This window comes from Ochlerotatus camptorhynchus, unplaced genomic scaffold (assembly GCF_037179485.1).
Source record: "Ochlerotatus camptorhynchus isolate MF236.1 unplaced genomic scaffold, CSIRO-AGI_Acam_v1.1 ptg000171l, whole genome shotgun sequence".
Lineage (NCBI taxonomy): Eukaryota > Metazoa > Arthropoda > Insecta > Diptera > Culicidae > Ochlerotatus > Ochlerotatus camptorhynchus.
In genome coordinates this window covers 1,000,917-1,014,602 of record NW_027040661.1, presented here as the reverse complement: position 1 = coordinate 1,014,602, position 13,686 = coordinate 1,000,917, and the positions used below count along the sequence as shown (strand labels likewise).

The 13,686-nt window shown below is 37.3% G+C and overlaps 1 protein-coding gene across 3 annotated transcripts in view; it reads right to left on the bottom strand.

Annotated features, from left to right (window-relative positions):
• Osbp (oxysterol binding protein) overlaps nucleotides 1-13,686 on the bottom strand; it is an 85,622-nt gene that overhangs the window by 31,932 nt on the left and 40,004 nt on the right. For all 3 annotated transcript variants that reach the window (XM_065222509.1, XM_065222510.1, XM_065222511.1), the window contains 3 exons: nucleotides 11,888-12,076; nucleotides 11,552-11,810; nucleotides 11,321-11,480 (listed from right to left, as the gene is read on the bottom strand). In XM_065222509.1, the coding sequence (XP_065078581.1) occupies nucleotides 11,321-11,480; nucleotides 11,552-11,810; nucleotides 11,888-12,076 (608 nt within the window). The remainder of the gene's footprint in view (nucleotides 1-11,320; nucleotides 11,481-11,551; nucleotides 11,811-11,887; nucleotides 12,077-13,686) is intronic.

Below are 13,686 nucleotides of genomic sequence, written 5' to 3'. Positions count from 1 at the left end.
TTTTTCAAATCACCGAGGAACTGAGGAAGTGCTCAACGAACACTAAGTTGAGGGCCACCGTAAGATTCCAGTAGGGATGCAATAAAGCCAAAGAAGAGAGAGGTAGAAATAGGATTCCTTCGTCCATAGCCAAAAAAAAAATGGGTCGTTTGCAAGAACTGCATTTCAAGTACCCAGTATAGATTCAAACATTACTAGATGAACATTAAAAAATCCCTCTGTGATTTGATCGATTCTCTTTCGTTAATAACTCAGCTACAAACCCTAATAAACAAATACCATAAACGAACCTAAATGGTAAAACTATTTCGCAAATGGTTAGGATGATACCCCGGTTATGGTTTTTTTTATCAATGCAAACATTCCTTGATGTATGTATTTGATGTTCTGAGCGGTTATCAAACTGTGTGTCGGAAATTTGTTTGCATAGCCAAAGAGAAATTCGATGAAGATAATCAATCAAACCAGAAAGGACCCTTTGAAAAATTATTCATCTAGATTAGGCCAGCAGTTCCAGTTTTTTTGCTAAAAAATCTTTGGGTATTTAGTAGTGTGGATGATCCATCCCACCCTATGATCCCCCAGTTCGGTAGTTCGGTACATGCAAGGAAACAAACATTTTCATCCATACTGTGCTGTGGGATGATTTCAAAGGAACTTCTAAGTCGTAAAGAAGCATGTGAGCAATAATGGTTTGAATTCAAACGGTGGTTAGCAGGGAGAGTGATTTCGCTCCCTCTTTCCTTATATGTAGGTAGCACACAGACCAGACGACTGCATGTATCGAAATTATGTGCGCACGTTTTCGCTTTTGTTCCCCACAACCGGTTTAGAGTTGCACGTTCGTTGGGAGGATCATATTCGTATGTTTTGATAGAAGTCAGGTTATCATAGTTTATGTTTTATGAAAACAACATTGTTCTATGCAGTCTATTATTTGCATAAACAACAACAGGTTCTGTAGCAGCGGCGAACGGCAACGAAAAATATGCATGTTATGCAAATGATTACGTATTCTCGTGCAAAAATCAAAATTTCTAGATGCTGACAACCGTTAAATTGTTCCAAGAGGCTGCGTTTCCTGGAACGATTATGGTTCATAGAAGTTTATTGCTTCGTCATTTTTTATAGATTTTTCCACTCAAGGTTGTTTATCACACTTGCCATAACACGTCCCAGAGTGCAGATGTACCGAAAGATTACGATCAAACCAGCATGATTTGAATAAATAAACAAGTCTGAGAAAACGATTGTGCTTTCGTCACTTTGATGGTGACCTAGAAAATGCGTCTATTAGTCGAACGCTTTTGCTGTGGTTCGTAGTCAGGAAGCTATGAGGAAGTAGTGCTTTGCGGTAGTATATGTTGTGAGCCGGTGAAGGTCTACAACCTTATGCTACTAACTGGTTTAGTGCGTTGTTGTTTCACTTGTAAAAAGACACCTTATCGATTAAGGCGCAAAAAAAAGAAAAAGAAAAGCAAATATTGAATGAATTAAACAATTCACAACGATGCATGGTTTTGAATATAGCTTCTTACCTTCAGGAAAAGTCACATAATATCAAACAACACTACTGAAACTATAGGAGCAAAGCTGTCAATATCTTAAGGAAAATCAAAAGTTTTTCGTAATTTTTTGACTAATTGCAAGTTGCAAGTACAGTGCTGTTCGATATAAGGCTTGTACTCGAAAAAAAAATGCACCATTTTTATCCGCGTGTAACTTTTTTATCCGTGGGTAAAAATTGATGAAAATCTAGGTATAACTAGTTTGGAGTGAATTGTTTACATGTGCAAAATTTCATAACAATCGGTTCAGTGGTTATTGAGATGTCATCGAAACAAGACTAAAATCGCCGGAGAATTTTGCGCGCCGTCATGGAAAATCCGACTGCGACCATGAGGTGGATCGGAAGACAACTGGGAATCACCCATACAACTGTGTCTCGCGTGGTAAAATTGTTTAAGGAGTCCCAGACGACCGAGCGGCGGGCTGGAAGTGAATGAAAATCGAAGACAGCTGACCCTGTGAAGGTCCGGAAGGTGTTGGATTATTTCAAGCGTAATTCGAACCTTTCGATTCGCGACGCGGCTCTGAAGGCAAAGTGTTCCGCCTGGTTCGTTCAGCAAACCATGAAACGAGCTGGGCTTCGGGTATTCAAGGTCCGGAAGGCACCGAACCGGCGTGATCAACAAAACACGGCGGTCAAATCCCGCGCAAGGAAGCTGTATCGAGAGTGGTTAACGATGTGTGTGGTTATGGATGACGAAACCTACATCAAGGTAGACGCAAAGCAGATACCGGGGCTGGATTTCTACGTTGCCAAATCACGGTTTGATGTTCCGGAAGACATGGAAGAAGAAAGTGGACAAATTCGCCAAAAAATACTTGCTCTGGCAGGCCATATGTCAATGCGGTAAACTGAGTAAACCGTACATCACAATGGGTACCATCAACAACGAAATTTACCGCACCGAGTGCCTCCAAAAGCGTCTGTTGCCCTTCCTGCGGTCCCACGGAGGCGAGACATTGTTTTGGTCGGACCTGGCATCATGCCATTACGCGCGATCGACGTTGGATTGGTACAGAGACAATAACGTTGTTTTTGTACCAAAAACCGCCAACCCCCCAAATTCACCAGAGATTCGTCCGGTGGAAAGATTTTGGGCCATAATGAAGGCCAAGAACAAGCTGGAGTTGAAGAAATAATGGATGAAAGTGACCAAAAAGGTCGGCTCCACCATTGCACAAAATGTAATCAGGGGTCTTAAGGTTCAATTTACTTTGATGCATTTTAAAAAAAATCAAAAGCAGTTTTTTTCAACGCATTATTTTAGATTGCAAAAAGCTCGCGTCATTTTGAGTAAAATATCAAAAGAAATCGAATAGTGCAAGCTTTTTGAAATCTGAAATAAGGCGTCAGAGAAAACTGCTTTTGAATTTTTCCAAAAAGCATCATAGTAAATTGAACCTTAAGGGAAAGGTGCGGGCTTTCAGCGATGGAAAGGAAATTGAATAAAGTAATTATGCCATATGTATTAGTTTATTCCCTGAAAGTTTCAAGAAAATCCAACTTAAAATAAATTTTTGGCGAACACTTTTGTCTGGTGGCCTTAATAGCAGCGCATGCCGATTTTCATACAAAATTGACAAGTTTGACATGTTGTAACTTTGTTCTCTTAAGATCAATTGAGCTGAAACGTTCGCCACAGAACTACAAGTATGTTCTATTTTACGATTACAAAATAACACATTTTTGGAAGCACTTGCCGGAAAGTGAGATACTAGGTAAACTTGTTCGAAAAATAGCAGTTTTTGTTTGAAAATTTATGTAATGTATTTAACTAGTATATATTTTTGTTTATTGGGTGAGGATTGTTTGAATTTTGAGATATGTAAAATTTAATATCTCAAAATTGAGCTGAAATGCAAATCATTAAAACGGCGCCGGTGGTGCAGTGGTAAGCGTAATTACCTCTCACCCCAGCAGGCCTGGGTTCAATCCCAGTCGGTGCCGCCGGGATGTTCTGAGGCATAACATCTCTGATCACGCCTTCCTTCGGAAGGGAAGTAAAGCCGTTGGTCCCCGGTTCATGAGTTGATGGGTCGATAGAGTAGGGTCCAGGTGTGGGAGCTGCCTCCCTGGCGTCGGTAGCATTGGTGCTCAGCACGGAAAACAAGATCGACGGAAAACAAACCAAAGGAACAAAAAACCTAGTATCTCACTTTCCGACAAGTGCTTCCAAAATGTGGTATTTACGGTTATGTCAAAGTTGTCAATTTTGTAAGCTAATCGGCATGCGCTGATATTATATCGAACAGCACTGTACGTAAACCTACTTTATTTTAAGAGAGTTACTATGTGAACAATAAATTTATCTGGTTTTCCATCAGATTATTCTGACAAAAACTCCATACCGCATCTATAGGTACACCACTATTACTGGAACACCTACCCTACCCGAAAAAAATAATTCTAGATAGAGCTGGAATTAGGGCCTAACAGCTTTTGTAAACAATGACTTTAATCGATGATTTCTAGAAATTCAAGGCTCGCCCACGCAAACCAACATCTTCATCGAGTAGGGAAAGACTTTCCCTATCCGATGGTTATGCTGGTATGCGTGGGCGTGTCTTGAGTTCCTAGAAATCATCGCTAGAAGTCATTGTTTACAAAAGCTGTTAGGCCCTAATTCCAGCTCTATCTAGAATTATAATAAAACAACGAAGTTACAATGACATTTACTGTTGAATTTTGAGTACATTAAAAATTATTGTTAAATTATTGTACGGGAGAAAAAATAGATTTCGATGTTTAACGATACAATGCTCAAACAACGAAAATTAGTGTGATGAGATCAAATTTGTTCGGGAAAAATTACTTTTTTATATTGTTAAGATGCTTAACAACCCCCTTTTTTTACTGTAAATTTCTCAAATACCATGATTTTCATTGTTGTGAACCATAAATTTCGTTGTGATTTTATGGTAATGGACAAAAACGTCCAATGTTTTGACAGTAAATATCATGGTTACAATGACAATGAAAATCATTGTATTTTTATTGGATTTTTTTTTACGGGTAATTATCTACATTTAGACGTATTGATTAAGGGTTTGTCCAAGAAGGTGGACGATTTTTGAATGATATTGTACAATATTGCGCCTCGGATAGCCCAGTCAATAAACGCAAGGTATTACCAAACCAGAGGCGAGGGGTTCGATACCTGGTTCGGTCTAGATAATTTTAAGGGTTGCAAATTTTATCAACTTTCCGAATTTCTAACGTTACCCTCTACGATTTCCATGAAACTTTGTTGAACTTTTCACTATGTGCGCAATAATTCAAATTTGTGGTGGAATTTAGTCATTTTGTCTCGCAACTAATTTTCACAATAGAGTAAATATTCTAAATCTAATAAAAGTTTGCATTTTCGATGAGTTTTAAAATAAGCATTAGCTTAACTTAACTCAGATTGACTGCACATATCAATGGATTGTAATTGATCAGAATTCGTTGAATTGCACAATGAATCAACTGAATGGGCCTGGGAGTGACCTATATTCTCATTGTAAAAGTTTCAGTAACTCCATATATTAATGATCAATAGCGGCTCCGGTCACGTCCTTGCAATCAGGTGAATGCAGGGAATATTAAAGAGACCTTTGTTGTTTTGGGAACCGTGTCTACCTCTACGTTTTCACAAAGGTCACAAGAGGGAAGATTTTGTAAGTATGTACCGATCAGGATTCATCTTGAAAAGCGACGCGATCGATGTTAATTCCGTTGCTGTTGGTTAAAAAGTTCTTTTGTCAATAAGTAAGTCAGGTCTTACGGGTTATCGAAAAAACAAATCGCTGCTGAACCTGACTTCGGTTGACTTGTTCTCCTTTTCTGTTCTCTTCAGTATACGAGGTCTTCACGGCACTTCTTCACCGAGCACCTCAATCGCTTCCGTTGTGACACTTCTGGCTACCAGAACTAGTATCCAAACTGCTAATACTTCGATCTTCGTTCTGCTTTCGTTCTTCGTGAAGTTATTGCTTCTCTGGCTGCTTCCAAGCCTTCCGATTGCAGCATCCGTGCCCGCCCATCTTCTATGTAAGATGGACGGCACGGATGCTGCAATCGGAACACACTTTTTTTCCTTGATACAATACACTTCCGGAAGCTGAAGGCTTGAGGAAATGCAGGGATGTGGGAATTTCCTTTTTCACATTTATATATACACCACGTACACCTGTGTATATGTCGAAGCATAGCTCTTATGGGAATTTATCCCGCTTAGCTTTACCGTATTTCCGCAGTACCAATGTAAGATCTCTGTCGGGAACATACACTTATGGCAGATCATACACTTTCACATATTGAACATAATCCCCCGTATCCGATATTTGTATCGTTTGTCTTTCCATCATCATAATGAAACATTAATTGCTAAGGTCCGCGTCCAATTATTCCGGAAAACACACTATTCTAGATTTTACATGTACTCTAGGAAACCAGCTGGTTGTAAGGTGCGATGAAATTAGGGACTTAGGAGTAATTCTTGACTCGAAGTTGACATTTGTAGATCATGTGAATACCACAGTTGCAGCTGAGTTAAGCTTGTGGTGTTGAGTACTTGGCACTGATGAAGTCTAAATACGCGTATCTGTCAAAAGATAAGCAATTATAACGGAATTTAAAGAAAATAAACCAACCCACTCAAAGCTCTTCATAAAAGGATTTCGTTAAGAGGTTCGACAAATTTAAAGGATTAGCTGGGTTAAGTTTGATCAACTTTGTTTCTATCTCTTAACGTTCTCATTTAATAAATTTGATATATTTAACTTGGATGCCTTCGTAGTGCTGAAATTTGTCATTGTCATTGACAGACTTTCGTGAGATATTGACAAAATTGTTTTTCACATAGACTTGATCCTCAAAAAAAATCGCCAATGTCAAAGATTCACCTAGTAACAAAAAGTGTAATTTCGTGCATTCTGAGTCACATTATTGTTATCCAAGCAGTTCAGATGCTTGTTCACTTTAAAGCCCCTATGTAATTATTTTGGTGAAGTCACTTAATTTCGTTTCAAATTTAGCTAATAAAAAAAAAATCTGCACATGTTCGTCACTGACAGCATTGTCACTGACAATTGACATGGTTTGCTTTGACGATGACTGTCAGTTCAAATGAGTGACCAAAACAGAATTTTGAGTCTTGCCGTGTATTATCGAGATTTTGCAGCACTGATTGAACGTGATCTTTCTAATCTAATCTAGACTAATTTTATACAAACGCATGAAATACGAGAAAGACTCCTGGAAAATAATAAATAAAAAAAAAAAAAAAAAAAATGATAAAGTTAGATAACATCATTTTTCTAGTTAAAATAAAACATATTTAAACAACGAAGAATTTCTTGAATACAAGGCTGGAAGGATGCGTGAATATACCGTACCAAACGCTCCGAGATATATGAATGTGATTACTATAGTATTGAATATATCATATAATGCTGAATTAATTGCTGCTGTAATTGCAAACAATATTGAAGATTCTTGATTTAAAAATATGGGTTAGATAAAAGAGACAATTTGAGCTTTTGTAAACAAAACTTCTTGGGATTTTTTCATCAATCGGAGCTCGTCTACGCATAACAACACCACTTTCCCACACTTAGATTTTTTGCCGAGATGGGCATCACCGAGCAGCTCGGCATTTTATTTCTCAGTAAAAATCTCAGTAAAAAACTTGCCGAGATTCAGCAAAATTTATGTTTGTTTCTAAAATATGAGATCTCGGCGAAATTCCCGTTTGTTAGCTGAATCTCAGCAAATTTTTCACTGAGATCCAGCAAAATGAAATGCCGAGCTGCTCGGTGGAGCCCGTCTCGGCAAAACAAATCTATGTGTGTACCTGGTGATGTACTAGGTTTGCATCAATGTCATGAGTGAGCTCCGATTCTCAATAAGTTTTGTTTACAAAAGCTGATGAAACCTTTTCAATTGTTGATCTTGAATTTATTCGGATATATTACGTTTTGTTTTAGGCCTAGAAGCCACAAAGACAAAGGGTTTTTATTTCTTTCGTAAAATACTTTATCAAATACCAAAAGCCGATAACAAGCATTTCTTTCTTCAAGGACACCCAGTCAGTCAATCGCCAGGAATATTCAGAGAGAGTAGAATGTGGGTTTGCTACTTATTTTCAATTCAGTGAACGATCAGACGTGGCGAGCGAATCAAAGCAGAGGGTAGTAATTGATAATAATTTAATTTAATCAATAGACGAAAGCACTGTCCAGAAGAATGTGATCAATTCAGCAATCAGACGTGATTGCAATATAAGTCACTAGGAAACATATTTTACCCTTATTACAGAGAGTCGCTTGGAAAAATGACTTTCGAAGCGAGGCCCGAAAGGGCCGAGTGTCATAAACCATTAGACTCAGCTCGACGAGATCGGAAAATGTATGTGTGTGTTACTTGTGTGTGCGAGAACGAAAGTAGTGTTTCTAGGCAACCACTGAACCGAATTGGACACAAAAATCTCCAAATGAAAGATATCATGGTCCCATAGAACGCTTAGTTTTGGAATCGGTCATCCAGCTCCGGAGATATGACCGGAAATTGTTCCGGGGGCCATGAGACTAAATCTGACCTTAAACGAATAAAACTCGACACACCAAATCACATGAGAATTAAAAAAGAACAGTTCAATTTTAGTCATTTGAAGTGCCCATGATCACACTGGCCACATCCGGCCATGTTCCTGTACCCCCGAAGAAGTTACCAGTTTCTGACTAAGGTCAAAATACCTCAAATCAAATGAACATTCAACAACCAGTTCAATGGTAGTCATTTGGAGTGCCCAGGATCACGCTGGATTTTCATACTAAATAATTCACAATTTTCGTACAAATATTGACTAATAAAAAAGCCAAAAATAGATGGAAACTTTTATTTTTTTTTTCATCGAACTCGATATTTTGTTTGACGAACTTGAACAACTGAGCACTCGACGATCGATTCGGTAATTAAACAGTTGAAGAGTGCTCGGTAGTCAAGCTACGCTTTCGAGCTGTCAAATATAACCGAAACGATTACTTTAACGTGACAGTAACTCAGTACTTTTTTGAAAATTTAGCGATAGCTGAGCAGCTCAGTAATTTGTTTAACAAAGTTCGGTAAATATGAAATCTTTTTGTCTAATCTAAGCTAGTCTACACCAACAGCCAGTTCTTGAAAGCATCCTGGAAAATGATTGATATACCTCAATTATTTTTCTTGTCTATTTCAAATAGAGGAAATGGATGTAATGTTGGCCTAATGCCCCTAATTTGGGCCCATACATAAATTCAGCAATCGACTAAATTTTCAATAGCAACCAAAAATATCCATTAGAACCGTCCCAATGACGCGTTCATCTAGATAAAATTGATAAATAGCTGATTTTTAGCGATGGGCCCAATCTTAAATCCATAGGCCAACATTAGAGCCATTTCCCCTATGTTTAACATTGAGGATGCGTCGCACATACCGCGAACCCCACTCATTTTCAATATATTGATGCGATGGGGAATTATTGACAATAATATTGATGATGTGAATACAGAAATATTGTCAATATCGATGTGCCGACGACAATACTGAATGTCAATAATGTCAATAAAAGCAATCGTGTACGGTCCACTTCTGAAAAGAAAAGGAAAGGAAAAGGAGAAGGACAAAGGGAAAAGGATTACCTATACATACTCTATGAACACAAACAATATTTTTGATATGAAATATACAATATAGAAATTCATAACGCCGACCACCCGGCATAAAAAGTAATAAGGACTAAAATATGTTCCTATGATTACTGAAAAACCCTGACACCCTAGTTTGAAGTTGTCAGGACTAGGGTTCGGTCATAGGCCTTATACCAGTAACGCACCACGAAAAGATGATCTACCAGCGTTACTGGTTTGAAAAGATAAAAATGGACAATAAGGAACAAACTCACCAAGTAAAGCCAATTGAACCTAAAGGCAGTTTTACATGTGTTGTTGTAGCAGTCCAAATTGTAGACGGTCCGCTTGACGAAGAGCAACATGAACTAGTTTGGTTTGTTGTAGAGCTTGCACGGAATTTCTTCTCTCGATTTGAGATAAAAGATATTCGGATGTAGTCGATTTTTGATGTTGCCAATGCCTTTTCGTGGTCAATAGTTAGGCTCAGCGCTGCGACTCAACGAGATGAATGAGGTAAATATGAAATCATTTTGTTTCCAAAAATTACTGAGAATCGGCCTTTTATAGATAGCATTGTTTTTTTTATGTAATACAAAATATTAGACCTGCTTCAGAACAGTATCTTGAAAATATTGCAACAATATATGTTACAGCATAGCTGAAACAATGTAGCAGAACAACATCCATGGCGTCATTTTGAGGTGTTTGACATATGTTCCATGCGTCATCTAAAATAAAAGTTTGTGCAGTGCATTTGTGAAATGGTCGGTAATAAAATTATGAACATGTAGTAAAACTGGCATGATTACCGATGAGTTGAGTAATTAATATTACCGAAATAATTGACAGCAATTATGAATTTTTCACCAACATTTCAAAAGGGAGAAGCTGCTTTTGTAAAAACAATTAAAAGGTCGCACATGCAAATCAACTATACCAACTATACTCAAGTAGAGGAATGTTTCCTCCGCCAGCTGGTATGGGTAATTTGTAGGAGTAAGCTTTTTTTGCAGTCATTGTTTACAAAAGCAGTTTTGCCATAATGAATAGCCATAACGACTTGCAGTTTACAGAAAAAAATCAGTAATGAAAAATGCAGTAAATAACTTTTGAAAATTCTGGCCTTCAGTAAATCATATTAGGGACAGGTGGGGCAAGAGTGCAGCATTATAGAAAATTTTGTCCAAAATAAAAACTTACTAAAATTGCAAAAAATAATTTTGTGCAGATCACATCACATGAAATTCGAAATTATTTATAACAATTATACATCCAAATATTTTTTGCCTGCATTGAGGCATCACTATTAATTATTAATTGAAGCATTAATAGGTACATATTTTCTTTAATTGGTAAACAATCACCTTCTTAAAATGAGCCTCACACCGCGCAAGAGTGCCTCCCCTACAGTTATGAATAAAATAATACAAAAATGTTGAAGAAATTGCTTCATTGTGTATTTCAGACTTCGGTCAGCTTGTTTTCACCAAATTTGGCAAAACCAAATATCATAAACAATAGTTTTCATTTGATTTCATTGGTAAACATGGTTTATTTGTTATGTATTGAACAATATTGTAAAATTAAATATATTGAACGTACAATTATTAAGGTGGCACTCTTGCCTCACCAGACCTTACTGGTTTTCTTTATAAAAATGGAAAAAGCCGAATATATATCAATTTAATAGATTTGCCGGGTGCAGTACGCAATAAAAAAAATACCGAACATCAAGTATGTTATTGATAGTGTAACAGTCAATTTTTAACGTTATAAGCAAATTTAAAAAATGCATGTAAAACATTTTTTTAATCATTTTTATTACCAATTGCTTCGGAATGTTTGCGCTAGCAATATGGTGTATCTTTACCACCATTGATACAATCACCTGTTTCTATTCCTTATTAAAACCTTGTTTTTCATAAGCAACATGGACTACTTAGTCCTTTGAACCCTTCCAGATTAAATAGGTTTTACATCACGCCTCTCACAATGAAGATAAATATTCGTGAACAACCTTGGTACATTAGTTGGTTCTGGAGCGGTGTTTTGTGTGAAAATTATCAAAAAAAAAAGATATGGATATAATACTCACTCGGTCTATGGCGATGTGCTGCTTGTTCGAGGTGCGAGTGTTGCCTAGCTAATTGTTCGACCATTTCTTCCAGATGAAGTTTCTGATCACGTTCGTGCTGCAACATCTTGGACCATTTATGACCCTGGGTCTGCGCTGTTTGTAAATAATCCGAACAAGCCTGTCGAAGAGCAAAAAGACAATCAAATGATTGAGAATCCTTCTGTTTTCATTAAAACAATATGTGCTTACATTTATCATGGCATTGGAGGATATTCGGAACAACGTTGCACGTTCACTGACTATCTTGTTTTTATTCGCTAGATCTTCACCGGATTCCAGCTCCGATAAGGCGCGCTGCAATGCTGCACCATGCTTAGTTATCAGATCGTAGCATGTCTTTAAATTTTCTAATCTAACAGTTAACTCCCTTACTACTAAGATGAGTTCCTCGCTAGGTATCGTGTTGGCTGCTGTTTCTTCTTCCTCATCGTCACTTTCCATGGCGCGTCTGTGAAAGGAACATATAGGACAAGAACATTGCTTTGTCGGTACTATGCAATCTAGCAGAAAAAAGGAGACACTTACATTGCTTTCGCTTTGGCCAGCTCTAATGCAGTTACCCAGGACTGTCGTTCCACTTCGTTTCCAGCTTTAATGTGAAACGTTTGGGTTCCACCATTCGATATCACAAACGTACAGGAGTCCACAGTGTGGATAAGGGCGCCATGGAGGGATATTGTACCGCGACAAGTGTGTGTCATCTCTGCTTGATTTCTGTATATGATGGGATGCAGTGCGACATGTAACAGCACAAGGACGTGCGAGTACGGATGATAGATGGAAAAAGAAAAGAAAATGCGAACTCGTTATTAGTCTCTGGTCCTAATGGAAGTCCCATATAGCTAGGAGTAAGCAGAAAGCGAATAAATGTAGCACAATAGAAAGGGAAAGGCAATCCAAAGTACGGAAGAAGCGGGCAACATTCCATCACCAATTTCAATACAATGCAATACATAAAGGTTACCGCCACCAGCCACCTGTTAGAAAATTGTCAGTACCTACATTTGTATGGAATATGTTAGTAAATATTTAGTAATATATTAATAGACATTACCAATCGACCCTTTCAAGCAATGAACTACTTATTAGTACCTAAAAATTCAACTCTTTTTCGCGTATGAAGCAAAGCCGGCACATCGAAGCCTTTGGTATATAACGAATAGGTTGGGTACAATAGAAAAATTTGCACCACAAATCACGATACATTTCCTGATCATCCCCTTACAATTCAGAGCTCATTTTAAAAGTATAGAATATAATTTCTTATACAAATCATCGATATTCATTTGAAACAATACACTTAATTTATTAAATTTCTTGTTGTGAACATTTTATTGACAATGTTTTGGCCTTCATTTCATAGTAAGTAAAATAGATGCAATTCTGAGCTGAATATAAAAAAATATATTTGCTTAAAAACTATGTATACTAAATAAAAAGCTGATATTATAAAGTAGACATGAGTGCTAGCTTGTAAACAAATTCCAAAACTTTGTTTCTGAGTTTTAATACTGTATTTCTTTTGTAACACAAATATTTACAACAATTAAGTACAGTTTACCAGACGTTCATATATCTGACATAATTAAGGTTGTATTATATTGAGATATTTAAGTTTTCCAAACTTAAAATCTCAACACTACACACAAAACAAATGGCATGAATATCAAAAGTAAGTGTGGATTTATTACATTTTCTGTATATGTTTCTTACAACAAATGTACTGCAGTATTTTCAATGAACTGTACCGTACAAGCAAGTTTTCTAGGCTCAGTGCATTTGAAAAATCAAACTTTGTTCGAAAATTTAGCTTACATAAAAATAACAGTGTTCACTCGGCTGTCGACATAAACAGGCTACCCTCGATGTGTGTCACGCGATCATCTGTTTAGTTGGCAGCAACCATTGTGTGGTCCTTCTCATTGTTCTTCATCAGCAGTTCTTTCGGTCGATGCTTCGTCGACTTTGGAAAGTCGTGATGAGTGTGTGACTGATGACCACATTTTGCGTCCATTGCTGCAATGGAAGCACTCTGCCCCCCGTTGGCGATACTGCCATACAATGAAACCACTGGAAGCGGATCCCGTTCTGATTGAAGGAGGCTTATTGGAGTGGAAGATAAAGTGTTTATTTTGTTGTACCATTTGACTATAGTTTAACGATGTTCTGTTTGGTGAACAAGAATCCTCGGCTCTGTAAAGTTAATTCGATTGAGCCTTATAAAATAAATTAATAAAGAATAAAAATAACAAAACTATTTAAAAAGCCTTCCGATGAAAAAATAAAAAGAAAACTATAGTCCGCATCGTGTTTTCTTCCTGTTC